At 35.8% G+C, this 23,179-nt stretch overlaps 1 protein-coding gene across 3 annotated transcripts; it reads left to right on the top strand.

The window, feature by feature from the left end:
* The first annotated feature begins 131 nt into the window (after positions 1-131).
* Positions 132-22,106, top strand: LOC122017960 (methyl-CpG-binding domain-containing protein 9-like). 3 transcript variants are annotated; one of them, XR_006121502.1, is made up of 11 exons: positions 132-803; positions 2,949-3,088; positions 3,298-3,623; positions 5,795-6,937; positions 7,048-7,746; positions 10,083-10,385; positions 10,519-10,854; positions 12,521-12,619; positions 15,665-16,093; positions 17,862-20,421; positions 21,578-21,708. XR_006121502.1 is itself a non-coding variant. In XM_042575687.1 (11 exons), the coding sequence occupies exons 1-11, from the start codon at positions 301-303 to the stop codon at positions 21,824-21,826; spliced, it is 6,579 nt and encodes a 2,192-aa protein (XP_042431621.1). In that variant the 5' UTR covers positions 132-300; the 3' UTR covers positions 21,827-22,106. The 3 variants fall into 3 exon arrangements, 2 of the variants coding, with proteins under 2 accessions (XP_042431621.1, XP_042431620.1); XM_042575687.1 differs by having other exon boundaries at positions 3,298-3,527; positions 17,862-20,309; positions 21,578-22,106; XM_042575686.1 differs by having other exon boundaries at positions 17,862-20,309; positions 21,578-22,106.
* The last annotated feature ends 1,073 nt before the right edge of the window (positions 22,107-23,179 follow it).

Below are 23,179 nucleotides of genomic sequence, written 5' to 3'. Positions count from 1 at the left end.
ATTACACGTGTCGTTTTATCCGCTCCCAAGTCTTCTCGGGCCCACTTCGATGACGTGGCGATCATCGTGGCACGCGGGAAATCGGATTGGATGGGCGAGAAGTCGTCACTTATGTCGTGACTCAACTTCTTTGCCCTTCCCCCTTCCGCCGCACCCGAGAGCGAGCCTCCGCGCCTCCTCTCGTGACCGCCCGCCTGCCCGCTCGCGGACAGAAACCCTAAGCCAGCGCTGTCTCTTCTGCTCTCGAATGGAGCAAATGGCTTCGATTCGGTGAAGGATCACAAGGAACCTTCGTTTCTTATGGATCCTTCCGCCGCCTTCGAGAAGCCTCTCGAGGCGCGCCAGACTCCGCTCTTCATCGACCTCAACGAGGCTCCGCCGACGCCATGCGACACCCATACGGCAGAATCCCCTGCCTCTCTCCTTGATCTCGACGCCCGTGCCGTCGCCTGCCGCTTCCATGGCGTTCTCACGCCCGCAGCCGGATCCGCTGCGGACTTCCCTGGCGAAGCTGGCGTCGGAACTGTTCTGCTCCGTTGCGGTATCTGCGGCCTACTGGAGACGCGCGGTGGGACGGTTGTCTGCGACGGCTGCGAAAGGGGTTTCCACGTGAGCTGCGCGAGGAACTGGCTGCGGCAACCGATGTCTGCGGTGGATGACTGGCTCTGCCATGAATGCAGCGAAAACAGGAGGCCCATCAAGAGGTGGAGCCTCGGTGCGGCTAGGTTGCTCGACATCAATGCTATGCCGCCTAGTGAGGGAGATTTTGAAGAGCTGCATAGTAATGGAATTGGTGGATGCGGGTAATTCTTCCTTGCAGTCTTCATCCATGCTCTTACAGATTTTTCCTCCAATTAGGTTATTTGTTAGTCTAGCTTACTGTCCCCCGATCGTTTTGCACGTTGTTATGTTTTTCATGGGACTGTGGTCAGTTACCTTGTCTTGATCACGTGTAGTCTTTTTCATTCGGATTGCTGAAAAAGAAAGTAGAGCTGGCACGATGTTTCCTTCTCAAAATGTGGTCAGATATGGATTATATTTGTTCCATGTAGATGCATGCAACATTGGCATCATAATTAAATTTGCTAATTTAAAGAATGCTAACAGAGTCAGTTTTTATCCATGCCTTTCTATGGCAAAGAGAACACTGTTTCATTTTGCTATTTGTGAATTTTGTATTTGTGCACGGTGAATAACATCTGAACAAATAAAACATAACTCAGCTTATCATTGCAAGAAAAGTAAGCACCTTAACAGTAGTCAAGTTCGTTTGCATTTGTTGTAACAGAACAAATAAGGACTCATTGCCTTATTGGTTACTAGTTCATTTCTAACACATAGGTTCACTTTGATTTCACTTTTTTCATTTAGATCCCTCACATGTACCCTTAATCCCTTGCAACATGTCAATGCATTCACTTCATATGATCAGTATCACATCTCCATCTCTTTTGGTTCTCCCTGCTTGAACAAACCATCATAGAACTCTCACTATGCTTCTGGATCACCTAAATCACATACCAATGGTAAGACAATCACCAGCAATCTTGATCTAGGTTGAATTTTGAGATGAATTTTGAGACTCACTTGGGTGTCTAGATTTGTTTATTCAATTTTGATAACATTGGTTGATCTTATAATTATTGGATTGGGAGTAGGTTGGAGGAAGAGGAAGACGTCATGAAAATAAATTATACCAGAATGAACAGGAAGCATATAATATCGTTTAAGTCTATTAATAATGTAAACATATAGATTGGATACTTTCCTAAAGGTAGCTGTTCAGGATAATATTCAAGTAGTCTGAATTAAATTTAAATTGGTTAGATGAGCACCTGCACCCCCAGGGCCCAATGTTTGAAAATTTTCATTTTCAGTAATTTAAGGAATAATAAATGAAGTTAAATATGTGAGTTTGTGACAGTTAGAGGGAGTTATTATTATTGTTATTATTTTGTTTAACATAATTAAAAGTGATTTAAGGGAGATGAATATTACTAGTGATATAACTTTCATGGTTTAATGAAAGAGTTGAAATAGCTGGACCAAAAGGTTTGTTGTTAGTGAAATAGCTGAAACAGCTTAAGCTATTGGGTTAAATTAGTCAAGCTTAACAGAGTTTTATCGATGTTTGGGCATCTCTTTGCATTGTCTTTGAAGCTTTCCTGCATTTCTATTTTCTTACTCCTTTTTATGCAATGATCTATATTTTTCTATCCCAGTTTAGTTGAGTCAATCCACATGTTGGGCCTGGGCTAGTACTGTTCAATTTGCCTGCTAAGACATCAGAAACTCTTAGAATATACATGCATATATCTGTCTCTTTCTTAATAGATGAGTGGTTAGCTAATCAACTTTATAGCCATATGTTAGAACTTAGTTCTCTATTTCTTTCTCATTTTGGATTGCTTAGATAGCTATTATTACCATATCAGCAATAGTCATATGATTTACTTCAAGGTTTTGAGCTTTTAGTTGGAGCCGTATGATAGGACTTGGACACTTGCTTAATCCTATATTGATTTTGTAGTTTGGATTGCTTAGATAACTATTGTTACCACATCAGCAAGAGTCATATAATACACTTCAAGGTTTTCTTCATTTAGTTGTTTGGCTAATAGTTATAAACCATCTTTGTTTGTTTGTATGGTTGAGTTTGACCTGGACTTTGTGGTGATTAAAATTATTACAAACAAGAAAGTTAATTTTTATAATTGTGAAAATTAGAAATTAATGCTATATTTGTTCAAGACCCATTTTCTAAATATATTTAGCAATTTACCGTTTTTGTATTTCAAGGACCATATTATGTACTGTATCGATGTTCTCTGTTTGTATTAAATTGCTGCATCCTTCATTACTTGAACTTCCATTAATAAATGACAATCACATACATTTTCTTTTGGGTATGTTCATATAGAGTATTAATGCAGTCTTTACATGAGCAGATTGAACAGCTCAGATGGAGCTAATATCAGTGTCACCTACCAATTATTTCAACATCATAATGTGGGCCACATAAGAAATGACTTTGATTTTGTCGAGGGCACCGAAACCACAGATGATTCCACAAGGACCATAACTGAAGGTACACAAATTTATGAAGCCATGCCATGGTTTTACACAGTTATATCAGTTTTCACGCTCCTTTTTTGGTTTATCCTGTCAGTGATGAAATTGGGGAGCATACAGCAGCTATTTTTTTTCTGCAAACAATATTGCATTCTAACCGAAAACATGTCTATTCAGTGTTTAGATTAACCATTTATCTGAAATATTTTTATCTATTTGCCTCAGATGAAAAGAGGTTTGGTCAGGTGCATGATTTATCTCAGTACTTTGGCATGAAATCAAACTTCACTTGCATTGATGTTGCTGAGAAAAGTGATGTTTCTGGGTTAGTCCATAGAGCTTTGCCTCGTCGAAGAAAAAGAGACCCTGCAAGAACCTGGACTGCTACTAGTTCATCCGAGAATCAAGATAGCATGAGGGCTAGCTGTGGCGGAGAGCCCTCTTCTGATACTGAGGTGATGGACTCTCAGTTCATTGATTTTAGGAGATTGTTAAGAGCTTCAAATGCTTATGCAGACGAAAATAATGACCTTGGCTCCAAAAATTTAATTGTACGTATTTTCATGCCTCAGACATTACCCGCATTGATCCCATGGGATATATTTTTCTCACTATTTAAGATCAGAAGTTTATTTAGTGGGGATTAGTACTTTTTGCATGAGTTGGATAAGTATGTCTGCGATGTATGCAACACTTCTCCATATGTTATGCAAGGGCTTACTTGTGTTACAATTGTGTTGCTACTTATGTTGGATAATGGAAATCATATGATGCATTGTCCTAATTATAGTGCATTAGTAGCGTAAGATAAAATGAATTAAACATATTGAGTGTAACAAAGAGCTCTGGTAGTAGAGGGCAAGTACTTTAGTTTCCTTATATAAGAACAAAGTAGACGTATAAAATTGTGCAAACTATAGGGGTATTAAACTAATGAGTCATACCATAAAACTTTAGGAAAGAGTAATAGAAAAAATTAAAGAAAGGAATCACGGTGATCGAAAATTAATTTGGATTCAAGATCGACAAAAGAAGTTATACATCTTCTCTGACAACTAATTGAAAAGTATTGGGAATAGAAGCAAGATTTATATATGGTATTCATTGACCTAGAAAAAACTTATAATAGAGTCCTAAGGGAAATTATATGGATAATTCTAGAAAAAGAGAGGTGTTAGTGCAGTGTATAATGATAAGAGTGAAAACTTCAGATGATTCACCGAAGCATTTTATATAAATTAAGGATCAACTCTAAGTTTATCTTTTTATACTAATAATGAGCGAACTCACTTGACATATCCAAGACACGACACCGTGATGCATGTTGTTTGTGGATGATATTGTTTGGTAGATGAGACACGTGAAGGAGTAAATGCTAAACTCGAATATTGGTGGGAAACGCAGAAAGTGAAAGGTTTTAGGATTAGTAGAGTAAAGATAGAATATATGAAATCTAAGTTTAGTAATATTAGACGTAATGAGACAATTGTTAAGATAGAAGATGACGAATTGTTGAGAGCTTTAAGTATTTAGGATTATTTTTACAAAGGATGAAGGGATTGAGAGATGTCTTACATGCAATACAAGCAGGATGATTGAAATGAAAGAGCGTGTCAGATGTTCTTTGTGATCTTAAAATACTTTTAAAAGTTAAGGGAAGTTCTACAAAACGGTGATTAGACTTGCTAGGTTATATGAAGCTGAATGCGGGGCTATGACTCGAGCACATGAGCAAGATGAGACTTGTAGAGATGAGTATATTAAGGTGGATATAAGGACATATGAGGATGGACAGGATAAGAAATGATAACATTAGAGAGAAAGATAAGATCACACCTATTGAGGAAAAATTCCAGGAAACACGTTTAAGATGTACTTAGACGACCAATAAAAAAGACTTGGTTAACAACAATAAAACAACAACAACCAAGCTTTATCCCAATAGGTGGGGTCGGCTAGGTGAACAATAATAAAGTAAGATAAAATTTATTTAAATTTTAACGTAAAGGATTCATATAGCCGAGCTCACCTATTGGATAAGATTTGATTGTTGTTATGATTGTTGAGTGTAACAAAGAGAGCTCTTTCTGGTGAGGAAATATAGCCATTCACTTTTCAATTTTCACTAAAAGTGAGTTGCTATTTTTCTATGTGACTTAAAAGGTTATGCAAGTTGACATTGACAGGTGTTCCTAATTCTTGACATATTGATATATATGAAGCTTTTCCATCCTTGTGGCAAAAGGTGACTCGCCCACCCCAAATGCCCCTTATCGCCGACCCCACAGTGAAATGAAGGGAGTAAATCATGGTGACCAAGCGACCTCTTTAGGCGGAGGAATTTTATTCCCTAAGAAATTGTCCCAGGGATTCAATCCTTGTTCCCTTATGGCAATCTACCACCCAAGTACTAACTCGGCTATATGCCCGTTGGGGCGAAGCTTTGCCATCCTAGACCTTGATGTTAATACATCCCTGTATCATCAATTTTGATTCTCCATGGTTATGTTATTGATATATAAGTGCATACCTATATTAATGCATTCATGGCTTGTTCACAATTTTTGTTCAATTTCTGCATCTTAGGTTTAGGTTGTGCTATATTCAATGGATCATTTACCTAATATATACTTGTGCATAATCATCACCGAATGTGTTGCTTGCTTTCTTCATGTTGCTACTAGATTTTTTGTTTTTAAACATGCTTGTACTACTTTTCCAGGGTTGGCTCCCGGTTCAGTATGAGGACTTCTATGTCCTTTCTTTTGGAAGAATTGATTTGAGGATGACATACCATGACAGCAGTCAGATCTGGCCTGTAGGGTATAGATCAGTTTGGCATGATGAGATTACCGGATCACTTTTTGAGTGTGAAGTATCAGATGGTGGAAATTCTGGACCTGTTTTCAAAGTGCAAAGGCATCCATGTTCAGCATCGCCACTTCCAGTTGGGGAAACTGTTCTTCACTATAACAGTTCTAGAAAATCTGATGCACCAGAAACAACAGAAAGTAGCATGATCTTTGAGTCTAGCCTAGAGCTAGATGATGATATTTTAATGCTTCTATCAGATCCAACATATGCAGATCAGGAAATGATATCGTGCTTCAATAGTAACTTTCATGGAATTTCACATGAATCCTCCATGCACATGGATGCACATGAACAACATGCTATACATCATGTGGATAACTGCTCGGAAGAGTTTGAAGATTCTTTAAAAATAACTTCTCCAAGGGATGAAGTTGGAGATTTTTATGTGGAAGGAAGATCGTCATTATCAGTATGGAAGATGGTGTCTCAAACTTTTGTTGATTCATGCCAGGAAGCCTATAGGCAGTCAGGTTCTCTGAGGTTCTTCTGCAGACACAGATGCCAAAGAACACATTATTTTGGAGATGGAAAACAAAAAACTCTAGATTATCCTGCTGCCTTAGGTAAGTTTTGCAGTCCTTCTGGTCCCATCAATGTACCACAAGTCATTCGGAGTGACGCAGAGCTTGATTCTTCATGCAAATCACTTGCAGAGTGGCTAAATCAAGACAGATTTGGATTAGATATAGAATTTGTACAGGAAGTGATTGAAACTTTTCCTGAATCACATGCATGTGCTGGTTACCAGTTTCTAATTAACAAGTTAGATGCTTCAAAGTTGATGACTGTTGCTAGTGGGGCACTCCTAGCAGTACAAAGGAATGGTGGCAGAGGTAAAGATAAAGTTTTTCCATGTGGTTTATATAGAAGGCCGACACTATCTCAGTCACATGATTTCACCGATGAACACCAACTAACTGAGCGCCAACCACCACCAGGAAAACCTTGCAGCAGAAGGCTTCTGCCAGAGCTGGTTGGAGATGTTTATCAGGTATCTTTAGTCTAGATGCAAATAAAAATGTCTGTCATCTGAGACATATATTTCCCCCTATTTTTTTTTCTTTTAATATTTCCACTAATGCCTCCCCCCTCTATGAACAGATATGGGAATTTCTATGTCGTTTTTATGAAACTTTGGGTCTAAATGAACCTCCAATGTTTGAGGAACTTGTGGAAGAACTTATTGATCCCTGGCCCATCGATTCAATGTACGGGGAGAGGGAGAAGTTGGAAAGGGAAATTCAAGATTATGGGGAGTTGGTTGCAAAATCATACGACACTTTAACTAGTCAAAATTTGCTACCGACACGAGGGGCTGACACACAAGCATTAGATGTAAGTCCATTTATGTTTATTCCAAATGAAACAGCATCAGCAAGGGAAGCTGCTCAAGCTAAATTGGCATCACGTACTTATGGCAGATGTACTGGTGTTAGATTGACTAAGGTTCATACTTCACTGCTGAAACTTTTGATTGGAGAGATCCTTGGGAAAGTTACTTTTTACATGGATCCAAATTCTGATGCTAGAGAATCAAGATCTAGACGTGGACGGAAGAAGGATCTTGAGAACACAGTTACTGCAAAAGACCCCAAGACTGATATATTACCTGCCAATGAATTTACATGGCCGGATTTGGCCAGGAGATATATCTTGGTTGTTTTGTTCATGAATTTTGTTATGGACTCCCCAGATATCTTTGCTCGCGAAGGACTGAAGTTGATCCGCTGCTTACAGGGTGATGGCGGTGTCCTTTGTAGTTCCCTATCAGGTGTTGCTGGTATGGAAGCTGATGCAGTGGTAAGAAAGCCATTTTTTTAGATATAAATGTTCATGGAAGAACTATCTGAACTTGCTCCATTGAAAAAAAGGCGACATTAATGTTGATTTCAAAATCTGATCAAAAGTATTCATGCGTGGAAAGTTTATTGCTTTGATGTTTGGACTTGCATCTAATCCAAATTAAAAATGACTACCATATATGTTAAAAGTACATAAATGAATTTGAAAAGTTTACAATCACAAATAACTATGTGATAATTGATAAGTAAACACACAACAACAACAAAACATATCATATTTCACACTACAACCTGCAAGGAAACACATAACACAATAAAGCACATGAGCCATAACAATGTATATTGAATCAAACAATTAAATAAATAAACATAAAATTCATAAATCCACATTGGCACTTTGTAAGAAAACACAACAATATCAAAACAATCAAGCAAGTCCTTTATTAGTGTCATATTACAAATGAACCAGTTTCTTAAATAAAGCTTTTAAAAATAAATAAATAAATAAATAGACACACATGGACTGCCTAGGCTGCTTTTTAGAAGATCCGCTTAAAGGGGACCGCTTATTGGCTAGGCGAAGCACAAGGTGCCTGTCTAAACTGTTTTTAAGAACACTAAACCTTGCCATTTTTTTGTCTTTGTCTTACCTGAGTATTTTTATGTTAACTTAATATTACTAGGACGCTTCAATTTTTTTATATGAAACTCTGTTTACGCCCAAACTTTTTGAATTTATTCTTTGTATTTCCTTCAGTGCAATTATGATGCTTTTTAACTTTAATAATCCAACTTTGTTTGACACTTTAAATTAGAACATATCTAGGTTTGGCATTGCCATGGTTACAGTCACTGGCACCACAATTTGTGTATATCTTACCATACACTAGGGGGACTTCAAATGCTTGAGATATAGAGGCAATCATTATAACTGGGTAGAAGTCTGTTTGTGGCTTCTAGATATCACTTCTGCCTTCTGTTTTCTTGTATGTAATGATCAAGAATCTGTGGATTATCCTACTGTACTGCAATTATTTCTTAATATGCTTTCACTGAAAGCAGATTTAAGCCACTGCAAACTACAATAATAGTCGTTCCATTGAATCATGATTAGACATTTATACATAGCATGGAACACATGTATGCAATATTTTATTAAGTTTCTAAATATGTGAAAGAAATTTATTTTTTTTACATGAATTCTTCCTGTAATATTAAAGTGAAGGTTTTTCTTTTCCTAGACATTCTCTAATATGCTAAATGTATAAAAAACATTATATCCCCACTTTATGATAGCCAAATTTTGTTTTATTCCTTTTATAAAATATGTACTATAGCCATTCTGTAACAGGAAAATACTTTGTTGTTAATCAGAAATTTGATGGTTTGTTCATGGGCGAAAGTATGGTCATATGCCAACTTATCGACCATACCAGCTTGACCTTTTACCAATGTGCAGTATCCCTCCTAACTTGCTTAACTAACCAATAATCCAAATAACTTTGCTTGGTGATAACACCACTATAAACTGTACAATACCAAATTGATAACATTCTGTACTGGTTAAAGAGAGGGATTGATTTATTTCAGTTTCTACTTTCTCAAATATTTTTTTTTTGTGTTTATGCTATTATTATAATTTTTTTGTTGACATTTTAAAGTTAGTTTGTACACATTCATGTTTCATTTATAACTTACCAACCTAACTGAACCTGGTATATGCGAATTGAGAATTAAATAAGTTTGAAACATGTGTTATATATTTATTATATAAAAATCATGTTTAAATTGATTTGTTATTTATTTGGTTCTTGGGATTCCTTATACTTTCGTGCCTATGCAAATGTTTGTGTGTCATTGATAGCCGCTTTAAATTAGTTTACATTTAAAATTTATTTTGCGCAATTCCATGTTTCACTAGTAACTTGCCAACCTATTGTGGATTGAGAATACATGACTATGAAGTCTCTCATTTAAACTACCTTAATTTTTGTTTGGTTCTTGGGATTCCTTGTACGAATGTCAGTATGCAAATGTCTGTATCAGTAAATACTTGTTATGTATGGAAAAAAAATTCATATAAATTACTTTAAATTGAATAACAAATGCATGCTCTGAGTTGAAAGTCATTATATACTTCACATCATCATTTGTCTATTTTTGGGCCATTAAATCTGCATAGTTACTTTTTACCAGCTGATTTTCTTTGCATTTAAATATAACATATGGACCGTTAGATATTCATGAGTAATCAATGTTATTACACTGCTAAAACATTTTTTCAGTTCAATAATTAAATTATAAATTTCTTATTTTGACTCAGTCCATTCTCAGCTGCTTGCAGAGGCTGAAATGCAGATATTTGATTCTGGAAAGCAGAAACATAAAGTCTCGATAGTTGGGCACAAGGATTCTGTTGCAGATGGAACTTCTGAACCTGTTGTACATGGAAAAAATCTTCCTGAATGGGCATTACTTCTAGAACCAGTGAAAAAGTTGCCAACTAATGTTGGTACAAGAATAAGAAAGTGCATTTATGATGCTCTAGAACATAATCCTCCAGAATGGGCGAAGAAAGTTTTGGAGCATTCTATAAGTAAGGAGGTTTATAAGGGGAATGCCTCGGGGCCAACTAAGGTAATACTTTTTTTTCTTGTTTTGTGTGTTTATTCTATTATGTGCCTAATCAATGTATCATCTTTTCTTAACAAGTTTATAATTATGTAGTGTCAACCCTTGCCATTTGTTATTTATTGTTTACTTGGTACAGAAAGCTGTTCTATCTGTCCTAGCTGAGGCATCAGGTGGAAAGCACCTTCATAAGCCAGAGAAGAAAAGCAAAGAGAAAAATCCTATATCATTGTCTGATGCTGTTATGAGAAGATGCCGTATGGTACTCCGTCATGCTCTTTCTGCAGATGAAGAGAAAGTTTTCTGCAATTTGCTTGGGTCTCCAATGGCAAATGCCAATGATAATGAAGATGAAGGTATTCTTGGATTTCCTGCTATGGTTTCTCGCCCTTTAGATTTCCACACCATTGACTTAAGGTTGGCTGTTGGGGCTTATGGTACTTCACACGAAGCTTTTCTAGAGGATGTTCAAGAGGTATGTCCAAGTTACCTGCTTCCTTTTGGTTCAATAGTAAAAATTATGCCAGGTAGAATCAGTTTTAATTATAGATTGGCTGAATGATGATTAGTGAAGTGGGCATCTTTTACCTGGACTTTTGCCATGTGAATGGAATTCTGTTGCACTGAGTTGTCGCTGCTTCTCCCTTTAACTTGGATCATTGTCAGTGCATTGGAACTCTTTTCCCCTCAGGTTCATGAATATCTTGCATTAGAAAATCTTGTATTCTAAGTAATAATAAGTACTGATGCTAAAAGTAAGGCACGACTGGTATAGTTATTGCAATTCATGCTAATTCAGAAGTATTCTTCTGTTACATACATGCATTTCAAAATTCATCTGCATTGTCCAACTTCCTATTCTATTTGCAATTTTTTGATATTTGATTTATGAGGAGGCTATGGAGCCCTTGAGTGATAAAAGTAAATACCACTCTATATGGCTTGTATATTTGTTAGTTCTATCTTCTCTTGTAGTAATGGTTTAAAATTTTGAGCCGTGTCAGAGTTTCGGTTTATAACCAAAGCAATACAATTTTGGTATCTTATCATCTTATAGCCATGGTACTTTTTTAAATATAAAATATATTATTTAAAAAATATTTTTATTAATATTTGATTGTTATAGATGTGTACTATTGAGTTATATTTGAGATATTGAATGTTGAGTTTAAGTTTTGATATTATCTTGTGAAATGTTTGATGCTTATGGAGTAAAAGTCGATTTAGGGTTGACTAAAGTCCACTAAGTAGATATGATCCTAATTTGAATCAATTTAAAATTAAACCAAATTTATATAAAAATAATTTATTTTATTAGTAGTAGTATATTTTATAAAGTTAGAAATTATATTATACTTAATTTTTTAAATCTTTTTTAATAATTTGCCTCCTATATCCTTAAAAAAAAATTTCTCTATGTTTACCTTGTAGATGTATGAAGAAGGGAAAAGATAATCATCCTGAAAGGAGGGTTTTTTTCCTCTACTTACTTACCTTGTGAAGAGATGAAAGTGAGGAAAAAATTAACCATCCTTAAAGATGTTAAAGAGGTATTTTTTTCTCTTTGTTTACCTTAGTGGACGGATAGAGGGGAAAAAATTTAATGAATAAAGAAGGGAAAAAATTAATGGATGAAAGAGGGAAAAAATTAAGAAGAAGGAAAAAATAAGAGGACAATTACCTATTTAAAAAATAAAAAATTCAGTCTAAAACTAGAAATTTGGAAGAAAAAAAAGTAAAAAAAAGGAAAACAATTTTTTTTTAAAAAATTTTGCGACCCCCAAGGTCCGGCATCCATTGTGACCCTAAGGCGGCTGCAAGGCCACGGCGGTACTAGTCAGTAGCGGAACAATAAATTTCGCATGTGTCGATCTGCACGGGTCGGTCCTTGAAACGTTGCTTGTAGCTAACATTATTATACAAATGATGACCATTATTGCACTTTCTACTTTTTGCATTATAACCCGTGTAAGAATTTAAGTAGGATCTATACTTTATAATAGGTGTAAAACTCAAGTTATTTAATAGTGATCACATATTGTGCATTGTTTAAAAATCCCATTTTTTTTAAAACATAATCATGCAGATAAAATTTTTTATGATTAAACCTGGGGTAAGTGACGATTGCTTTCTCTTGATAGGTGTGGCATAATTTATCAATTGCTTATAAAGACCGTTCTGATCTGATGCAGTTAGTTGAGGAATTGTCATTGAATTTTGAATCACTGTACGAGAAAGAGGTTTGTTAGTTGTTAAACTTCTTTTTTACTCTGTCACATTGAAACTATTGTGTCACTCAAGTATAACTTTTTACCTAGAAATGTCTTCTTAGCATGCTGATGTGCCAATGCATCTTTTACTTATCTAATTCTAACTTCTAAGAGAACATACTGAGTTTCAAATCTAGTAATTTTAGAACTATGAAAATCTAATTGACGTTTCTAATGTTGTTTAACAGGTTAAATTTTTGGTGTCTTAAGTTTTGTGGACTATAAAAATATTTCTTGATGCCTATTGCTAGTATTTTTTTTTTCAGTGCAATATTCTTACATGTTTATGGTGTTAATATTCACCGTTAAATTATCCTATGCAACTCTATTGTTGACATAGCTCAAACACATGGTTTGAAATTTTTTTGATCTTAGTTGGCTGACAAGGCTATACCCCTACTGTTTCAGTTAATTACTAAAATCTAATACTAGTTGGCATGGGCAAATTATCTTGTTCCATTCATGTCAATTGTGCTATTTTACCATGCTGACACTTGGCGCACTTTAGCTTTGTCAAAGCTTGTTGAGTTGAATTAAGATAAATTCAACTAATGTTGACTAATCTTTGTTAGTTGAGATGCTTGTTACATTTTTATAACTTGTTTCTCTAAAAGCTTTGTTTGGTTGACTATCTAAATGCTATAACGATATTTTTAGAAGTAAACAAGTGAAAGGGGGCAAACAAGTACATCTCATTTAAATTCATCTTAGTATGCTCCTATATATGCCAATGTGTTTGGAGTATTGACACAGTAGCATACTAAATTTTTTTTAATTTAATTGACTATTTGATTGTTACATTCTTATTTTTACAAATAACACCCCTAACTGGAAGCGGAATTAAAAGAGTAACAATCATCTAGACTAATCTCTACATCTCATGCTGGAGCATGTTAGTGTTTGCATAATGTAGTACAATAAAAATTTTATTCGATTGAACTATCTAATTTCTATAGGCGTATATTATGAAATAAAAAAACTTAGTGAAAGGTGATTAAAGATGTATAATGCATCAAAAATTGTCCCAGATCTATAAGAATTTCTTTTCACTAAATTTTGCATGATATTTTTTAGCATTTTTCCAATGACATTTTATCCTGTATATATATGTGTGTGTGTATATATATCTATGTTCATTTTTTTACTCTTTTATATACAAAGTAGTTTAAATTTATTAAATTGATTTTTTGTATGGATGTTCACAATCTTAGATCCACTAAATTTTTTATACTTTTTTTAATTCCTAAATTTACTTTGCATCGTACAACATATGAATACCTTCATTGGATGTAAATATTCCTCCGCTTTATGTTTGTATAAGACTCGGTTAATTTGAACAAACAACCTGAAATTATGTACTTCTGGTATTCCATGTATGTCTTCTCAACTTTTCCTCTATAGGACGATGGAACTTTAAAGTTATTAAAACCATGGATCAAAATTTCATTCTGTTGTGCCGCCTGGCACGGACAAAATTTGTCGTTCCACTTGACGCACGAAACCGGCACCCACTTTGTTTCGTGCGTCGCTGCGTTCGTCACAGCGGCGACATGAGGAATCGCGTCCCGTGCGTCGCCAGCGAGGATGTGGGCATCGCCAGCAAGGACGCGGGCGTCGTCTGTCAGCCAAGCGAAACCGGCACGTCACGCGCGAGTGTCTCGAGCAGCAGGGAGGCGTCGCTGGATGCCTTCGGGGTTGTCGGAGGCCTCCGTGGGGCGTCGCAATGCGATGGTGGAGCCGAAAGCATCACGGGACTCTTCCGGTGTCGTCGGAAGCATCGTCGAACGCTTCCGGCGCCATTGGAGGCTTCGTTGGATGCCTATGGCGGCGCCGCGGGCGTGTGGGGGCACGCGGGGGTCGCAGGGCGCGCGAGCAGGGGAGCAGGATTACTGTGCAAAACTAATATTACACTTTAATAAATCAAGCAATTCTCATTCCCAAGTGTGATATTTTAAAGAGACTTTTATAAACCCTAATTAAATTATCCTAATAAAATATAAAAAATATATTAAAATTTTAAAAATTTAATAAATTTTATTAAATAATATTCTAAAATTGTTTTTTATGTTTAAAATTTTATTTTAAAATTAAAAAAAAAATAAAAAAATCTAAATTTTTTTTAAAAAAATTTTATAAAATTTCTAATAAATCAAATTTATATTCTGATTAAATATATATTATTTAAATTATTAATTAATTAAATAAATAGTTAATTTATATAATTATTATATATAAAATAGTATTTTATATTAATTTATATAATTATGATTATTTAATCTAGACATTGAAGAACTATAAAGGTTATGTATCAATTTTAATTTGAATTATTGATAGATCAATTTTCTTTAAAGAAAAATATATTTAATTATTTTTTTAACAATATTAAGTTGTTTAATAATGAAAACTTATATAAAATTAATATACAACTTATTTTTAAATTATACATCATAAATATATTTATCTAATAATTACTATATATAAAAAAAATACTGAAACCGTATCGGCACGGCACAATACAATACCAAAACCGTATCGTTTTGGTCTAGGACTGAAACCTCGGCACGGTCGAGATTTTAAACCTTGATTAAAACCACAACCTTTTTCTTTCATTCTTTTGCTTATATTCCTATAAGAATGATGTATGTAGATGCATATTCTGTATATTACTATTCACATTAAGGTAATTATTAGTTTTCAAATCTGAATACATGTCAAATGCACAGGCCTCAAAACTGGAAGTTTTGGACCTGCCTTTTATTTTTTTCCTTCAAAATGCATATTGTTTTGCTTTCAAGTTAACTCAGTGAAAATTTTCTTTTTTTTGGATGTTGTTTTGATTCTGAAGGATTATTATCATGCAAACTCAACATTTTTGTTTCAATTTGTGTGTGCATTTAAACTTGTAGGACCTTTTACCACCTATTGTTCAAAATCAGCAGTCCGTATTTATTATCTTTGCTTTTCAACATGCTTAGAAGGGGTTAAACTGTTTGAAGTGTGTTCTGTCTTTTACAGGTACTCACTCTAGTGGAGAAAATTGCTGATCTTGCAGGTACTGAGTCTCTGGACCCTGTAAAGCAGAAAGAATTGTATGATATTCTTGCAACAAGTGAAATGCTCAAAGCTCCTTGGGAAGAGGGAGTTTGTAAAGTCTGTGGCATTGATAAGGATGATGACAGTGTTTTGCTTTGTGATACTTGTGACTCAGAATACCATACATATTGTTTAAATCCTCCTCTTGCTCGGATTCCAGAAGGGAATTGGTATTGTCCATCATGTGTTAGGATTCAGTCCAAAAAACAAGATTGGAACCATCATACACTTGTTAGCAAGAACACTGAGAGAAGATATTTGGGAGAGGGTAATCGTGCTTTTCAAGAGGCCTTGAAACAACTTACATGCACAATGAAAGAGAGAGACTATTGGGAATACAGTATTGAAGAGGTTAGCTTATGTTTATCTCTTTCAAATTTGCATGCATTGGTTATACAACTTCTTTTTACACTCTGGTTCTCGGCCATGTTCATGATAACTATTTCTTAAGCTACTAGAAGCATGTTCTGTAATAAGAGAAACCCCCAGTCATGGTGCCGCGGTAGGACATCCAGGTTGTCATCAGGCACCCGCGGTTCGAACCCCAGCTACGGCGTATTTGCAGGAATTTTTCCTTCAAATGAGGGGCGTAATCGAAGGCTTCTGGGCTTCTGGGCTGCCGCCGCGTGCGCTTCCCGATTTACCCTGATGGTCTATGGAAAACTTCCGTGGGGTCGGGCTGGTCACCCAGGGATAGTCAATGAGGCTAACTGAGATTATCATTTTTTGGCTAGTGGGAAACTTCCGTGGAGCCGGGCTAGTCACCCTCAGGGATAGTCAATGAGGCTAACTGGAATTATCACTTTTTTGACGGGTTAGCGGGGGCGCTGGGGGCGAGTGTAGTCGCATTTTGCCATCATGTGATAAGGGGCACCTACTTATTTGTTTCTTTGTTCTTTATGCATGATTCAGCAAGTAATTAAATTTTTAATTTGTTTTTGCATTTGTACATATTGAATGACACAAATTTAGGTTCATTTTTCATTATATTGGCCTGAAGTTATATCTTCTTTATTTCAAAGATTTGTATGCTTAATATGTTTCCAGTTGCATGCAGTTGAGATTTCTGAACATTACCTTATTTTGTGATTATTGGTTCATGTTTTTATATTTTTAACTGGCATACGTTTAGCTTTCTATTTTCTTTGCTGACATTTTTTGAACATCCTAAAAGTAAATTGAATAAGATATCTGGCATTATTTGTTTTCCTTTTCTGTTCATTATATCCTCATCTAAAATTTCTCAAATGTTTCAAGTGCAGTAAATCACAGTTGTAAATGAGATTCTTTTGAAAAAAAGGTGTTATTCATGGATATAATATTGTTTTTCTTCTGGATTGTGTTTCTTTATGCTCATTTAGTTGTAGGAGTTGCAGAACTATTTTTAGGACCTTGAGCTGTCTACATTCTACAGTTTCATTTGGATTTGAAAACAACTAAATAAGGAATATTATTTGAGGCAATTATGCAATTAATACCTAATACTTGAATGCTTCATTTACCTACACTCCATGTTGACACTGCTCAACCCCTTTAATCTCCTGTAAATTGTTTTAGAATATTTGGATCTTTTACACCTGTGTTGGATTACTTGTAGCCTGAGTCCAAGTAACATGGCACATAATATCACATTGAGACCAAACAAACCTCAGTCGAGTTCAGTTTGGATGCATTTTTAAAAGCCTCTCTTCATAGTATATATAGGCTGTACATGTGTGATTACCCTCTTGCATACCATATTTAACTTTATTTGTTTTTGCCTCACTATTAGTACGTGATCTTATCTCAAATAAATTAAGGACCAATGAACATTGAGTTAATGTGACATCAACTATCATACTGAACTGTCTTATTTCTTCCAATCCTTACTTTTGCATACCTCCTCATTTGAAATTAGCCTTTTGCTGGCATCCTTTTTGTGCTTATCTAATTAGGTTTGGTACTTTCTTCCCCTTTGAGCTGACATTTTTGCTTAGTTTCTTTTTGAGTTGTTATGGAAGATTTTACAATTATGTATCTGAACAATAATCTTGATATTAGCTTGTGCAGTATCTGTCTGAGTATATTATTTAATATAGTATATTATTTAAAATATTATGTTAATCTTAATGGATGGCAGAGAATATTGCTGCTGAAATTTCTGTGTGATGAGGTGCTGAGCACTGGACTTATTAAGGAACACCTAGATCAGTGTAATGAAACGTCAAATGATTTGCAGCAAAAATTGCGAGCACTAGTTATGGACTGGAAAACTTTGAAATTCAAGGAAGAAATTTTGTCTTTGAACATTGCAAGAGAACGTACTAATAAACCTGGTGACAGCCCAAGGGAAGAGGAAGAAGAAATTGCATCTGCTGGGCTAGCTGAGTGCCAGCGGAATGTCAGTGACACTTCTGTAGATGCTGATACTGGTGTCATTCCTGAAACTTCAACAGTGGAGTCCCCTGTTGGACAGGATGGACAAAATGATTTCAGAAAGAATGTGGATCAGTTTTCTAAGAGTATGATTGATGCTCATTCTGATCATGGTAGGAAAGTTGAGATGCAGTCTGGTGATCAACATACTCTAGACAAGGGTGCAGATTCTGGTAATGCACTCTACACTGTTTCACTTGGTCAAGGAAACCAAATAAAACAAGATAAAGGGCTATCACTAATTTCTTCTGACCAAGAAGGTAAGGAAGGAAAGGAAGAATCTATTCGTGGTTTTGATAATGAAACTGCACGGAGAGGGTTGCTGGGTGATGACAGCAGCATCTGTGAAAGACCTGATGTGACACAAAACGTTGGAAGGCCAGTAATAGTACTTACCCATGCTGACACATCTCATGGTTCTATTATGGTCACTCATAGAGGTACAGCACAGGATAATAATATTTTAAGGACTAAGAGGCTAATCAATACATCAACAGAGTTTCTCTCCTCCAACCAAGGTGATGTAAACCAGGGAAACACCAATGTTTCTCATGCCACATCTATTGAGAACAGTCTCAACAATCTTGAACTGGATACTTTAAAGAATCAAATTTCACATGTGGAGTCGTCAATTTCTAGAGTAGAATCTCAGCTTATGATGACATCTTTAAGAAGGGATTTTCTTGGAAGGGATTCTTTTGGTCGATTATATTGGGCTATATGCAGACCTGGTATTCGTCCTTGGCTGGTTGCTGATGGAAGCACAATGGTACCAGAAGAGAGTAGTCGAATGGAAGAGTTAAGCCAGCCCAAGGGTAATGACCTTGTGGATATGGTCTCCCCAAGTTCAGCACCAATGTCTGGGCCAGGTGGATCTGATGTATGTAGCACAGCTGCATGTGGTTCGCAAAAGTTTAGCTATCATTCATTTTCTTTGTATGAAAATGACAATGATATTCAGGAAATTACTAGTTGGCTGACCAGTGCTGACCCTAAAGAAAAAGAATTGAAGGACAATATCTTGCACTGGCAAAGAATACTACACCAAGTATCTAACATCATTTTGAATGACTCTCATCCTACTTCAAAATCCTCCAATAGCAAGGATTGTATGGTATCTCGATGTTTAACTACAAAGGCTGCAATGATTCTCGAAGCCAAGTATGGTCCTTTCTTGGAGCTGGAAGCAATTGAAATTCCTAAGAGAAAAGGTAAGAAGGGAAAACCAAGTCATGATGAGAGAATGTTCAGATGCGAGTGCTTAGAACCTGTATGGCCTTCTAGACACCATTGTTTGTCTTGTCACCAAACATTTTCAACTGAAGTGGAGCTTGATGGACATAATGATGGAAGGTGTACCCCAAATAATACTGGATCTGATGAAAGCAAAGAAAGCAATGATCAATCAAAAGTTAAGGGAATAAGGTCTGAAAACGTTAGGGGAAAAGAAAATCATGAGGAAATTGATGTTGGCGATTCATCAGAGAAATTTTTTGAATTCAACTCCAGTTTTGTTAGACTTTCAAGGACAACATGCCCATATGACTTTGACTTGATCAGCAAAAGGTTCATAGTAGAAAACTCTAACAAGGAGATAGTACAAGAAATTGGTCTTATTGGGTCCAATGGAATTCCATCCTTTGTTCCTTCAGGTGCTTTCTTTCTGAATTCAGGAGAAGAGCTAAGCCAAAGTCTGAATTCTAATGTTAATGGGAGCACTGCTTTGTCTTTTTCTTCAGGAGTACAGTTCCTACTACCTAGAGGGAGGGGTCGAACAGGGTTAAATGTAACTGAAGATGAAGTTAGAAGAGGGAATGGACATGCCAGCACATCTCAGAATGATTTTGATAGTGTTAATGATGAACAATCTCAGAGAATCAAAAGATCCACTCGAGGTATTGGTAATGAGGGAGAAGCATCCTCCATGACCAGTAACACTCAGCATGCTGGAATTAGCAGTGGATGTACAGTTCCAGAATCATCATTGAAACCTGTAGTTGGGAAGACATCTGAAATTCTTAAGCGACTCAAGGTTAACTTACTTGATATGGAAGCTGCACTTCCAGTTGAAGCACTGAGACCTTCAAAATTAATTTTGCAAAAAAGATGTGCTTGGCGCACCTTTGTTAAATCTTTGCAGTCCATATTTGAGGTGCGTTAGTTAAGAAAGCAATTCTTGTTGGAGTTTCACTTGCTTTTCATTTATTGCCTTTGAAGTACTTGCCTGTTCAAAGAAAATCCTTTGGCTCTTAGGATGTTCTCAGGTACTTAAATTTTATGCAACTTAGTTGCTTTTAGATGTAGATTTGCTTTTAGATGGTACACAGAGCAATCATATTATTTACAGTTTTTTTACTTATGCTAGTTGGAGATCTTTTGCTGAAATTATGGTTTTACTGTGCTCTATCCTATCAGAATCTTCCATGCTAAGCACTGCTCTTATGATCTTTCTGAAGACCCTTTATTATTTTATTGTTTTTTCTCAATAGTTTGCAGGAACATTTCATGTGTTTATCCTTTGGGCTTTTCCTAGTTCACTTTAATATTTTCTCATAGGATTATCAAAATGGAATATTTTGAATCCTTGCTGAAACTATTTTCATTGCTTGATGTCCCAAAATGGTTCCAAATTAGTATTTCTTATTCCTTTTTCCTTGAGCTATTTACAAAATCATATTTGAGCAAATTCTTCCTTGTATACACTATGGTATGTGTGTGTGTACAGTTGATTAGTTACTAGGAGTCCGCACAATTTGAGTAATGCCTGGTAAGTAAATTGATCATTGTCCGCTGTGGTGTGTGCAAGAGGATGATTCCTTATTTGATAGGGCTTCACAGAATGCTGTTCCACAGACATCATATGATGTATTCATGCAGATAATTATACAATTTTGTAGAATATCACATTATTCTCTTTTGCCTTGCATATGTTATATGGTTTTACATCTATTTAATCACTTCCCTGTAAACTGTTAATGTCACATCAAGGATTTGCTTAAGTGAACGCTTCAATATTCTCTTTAAGGAACAGAGTTGTTTAATCCCGAATGTTAAACAGACAAGTGGTCATGAAGAAAAAAAAAAAAAAACAAGACAACTGCCTCATTGTCCTAAGTTTACTATAACCTCTTTTTCTTTATTTGGTAATGTTAGATTCTAATCCTGTACATTTTCTTGATCGCTGATGTTGTTAGGTAGTTTTTTCCCCTTAAAAGATTGTCTAGCTATATTTATTAAGGCTAGCTTGAAAGGGTTCGTAACTGTAGTTAAGGTAACCAAACTGTCACAGAAGCTTCTGGAGAGCTTAATTTAACTCCTTAAGCCACTTTTATTGGTTTATTAATGTGACTATTTGATTTTTATACCTTTTTTAAACACTAATGATCATACGAAACTTTATTTCTCTTTTGGTCTTTCCAGATGATTCAAGCAACAACCCTACTTGAAGGTATGGTTAAAACGGAGTACCTAAAAAATGGGTGGTGGTACTGGTCCTCTCAGACAGCTGCTGCAAGGACATCAACGGTTTCGTCGCTTGCTCTTCGTATTTACACTCTTGATGATTGTCTCACCTACACCAAGAACCAGGATCCTGGTTCAAATACCATAGAGAGTGATCCAAAGCCGGCAAATAAGGCAGGAAAGAAGAGGAAAGATATGGAGGCATGAAAATGAACACTCTGAAAAACATATAAAAGAACCCAAGCATCATGGATGTGGCAGATTTTACATTATACAATCTGTCATCAAACTTATCAGGCTTCATGATTCACAAAAATATGAACTGGAAGATGACAGGCCTTAATGGTGCCTGGATATTAGCTCAGACCTTGTTTCAAAAGTAAAACTGTCATCATTGGCTTGATGTTTGTCTGGTTCAAAAAGGGTAACTGAGATAAATTTTTTTGCTTTAAGGATGTAAATAACCAAGTTGAAATCATTTTGAGGAGATTGACTCGGTGGTTATACAAGATACAAATTTCAGTGAACATTAGAGATATCATCCGTTCTAATTTAAGTCATAAATGGCATTAACCAATTGTTTCTTTGTCTCTCCTTCAGGCACATGCCCATGCCCATGCACAATCTCATCTATTTTATGTGCAATATGTTTATTGGTAAGACATTGATGTAGGGAAAAATGATTCTTGCTCTCCTTTTCAGCAATGAGGCACTTATCATCATCTGGCCACTTCTTGCCAACAACCTTCTGCACAGCTAAGTATTTGAGCCGGTGTAATTAGTTTCCTCTCGCAGATCAATAAAAATTTTCAGTTTCAGTGGTCTGTGTATTTTCAGAGACTTTGTGTCATTAGGAATTGAGAAAGCACATAGCAAACAGTGTTGTTTAAGTTCTTCCTCCGTTCGTGTTTCCACCAACTTCTGTAATATAACAAAAGATTGTTGGTATAGTGTTGCCCTGCAAATTGTAGATACTGATACAGACTGCAGCTAGAGTAGTCGCATTCATAATAGCTGTGTGCACTAAAACTTTAAATAATTGTGTAAATGTTTGGTCACAGGAAATTGATGATTCATTGTGATTGTTAGGCATGTCATGAGGTAACTGCTAGATAGAACACACAAAAACTATCAGAAGGTAGCAGTTTCAGGTATGCCTGTTTACTTGTATGGAAATTTTTTTGTTGTTTTGCAATTGTTGTTGTGCTTATGCTCATGACTTACGTTGCTAGTGAATTAAGATTCCTAACCTTGCATTGCATAGTTGTTGACTAGATCTTTTATCCTTCAACTTTTTTTATCTTATTCTGCTAACTGATAAAATTCAGCAATGCTTCCCTCATGCCTAACAACATGCAAAATTATAGGAAAAAGCAACTCTCAGAGTGTTCTTCGAGTGTTTTCTTGTTTAGTGAAATTTTGTTTTTACAAAATATTTTCATGAAATTCTCTGTTGTTGGCTGTGAGCTCTCTGATTTTTCAGGCCTCTTTGCTTTGCATCGTTGATCATAAGCCCTTCTCTGCTTTTTGTCCTTGACAGTGAGTGAGCCTCCATCATTA

Source organism: Zingiber officinale, chromosome 8B, assembly GCF_018446385.1.
Source record: "Zingiber officinale cultivar Zhangliang chromosome 8B, Zo_v1.1, whole genome shotgun sequence".
Taxonomy (NCBI): Eukaryota; Viridiplantae; Streptophyta; class Magnoliopsida; order Zingiberales; family Zingiberaceae; genus Zingiber; species Zingiber officinale.
Note: the sequence above shows the minus strand (reverse complement) of the source record. Positions and strands in the feature narration are given on the sequence as shown.

What these genes read in the sequence shown, in the direction of transcription:
- LOC122017960 (XM_042575686.1), top strand. Translation starts at nt 301, where the DNA reads ATGGATCCTTCCGCCGCCTTCGAGAAGCCTCTCGAGGCGCGCCAGACT. An exon ending in TTGGCTCCAAAAATTTAATT is followed by an intron (nt 3,624 to 5,794) that starts GTACGTATTTTC and finishes CTACTTTTCCAG; the next exon opens with GGTTGGCTCCCGGTTCAGTA. An exon ending in ATGCCTCGGGGCCAACTAAG is followed by an intron (nt 10,386 to 10,518) that starts GTAATACTTTTT and finishes TACTTGGTACAG; the next exon opens with AAAGCTGTTCTATCTGTCCT.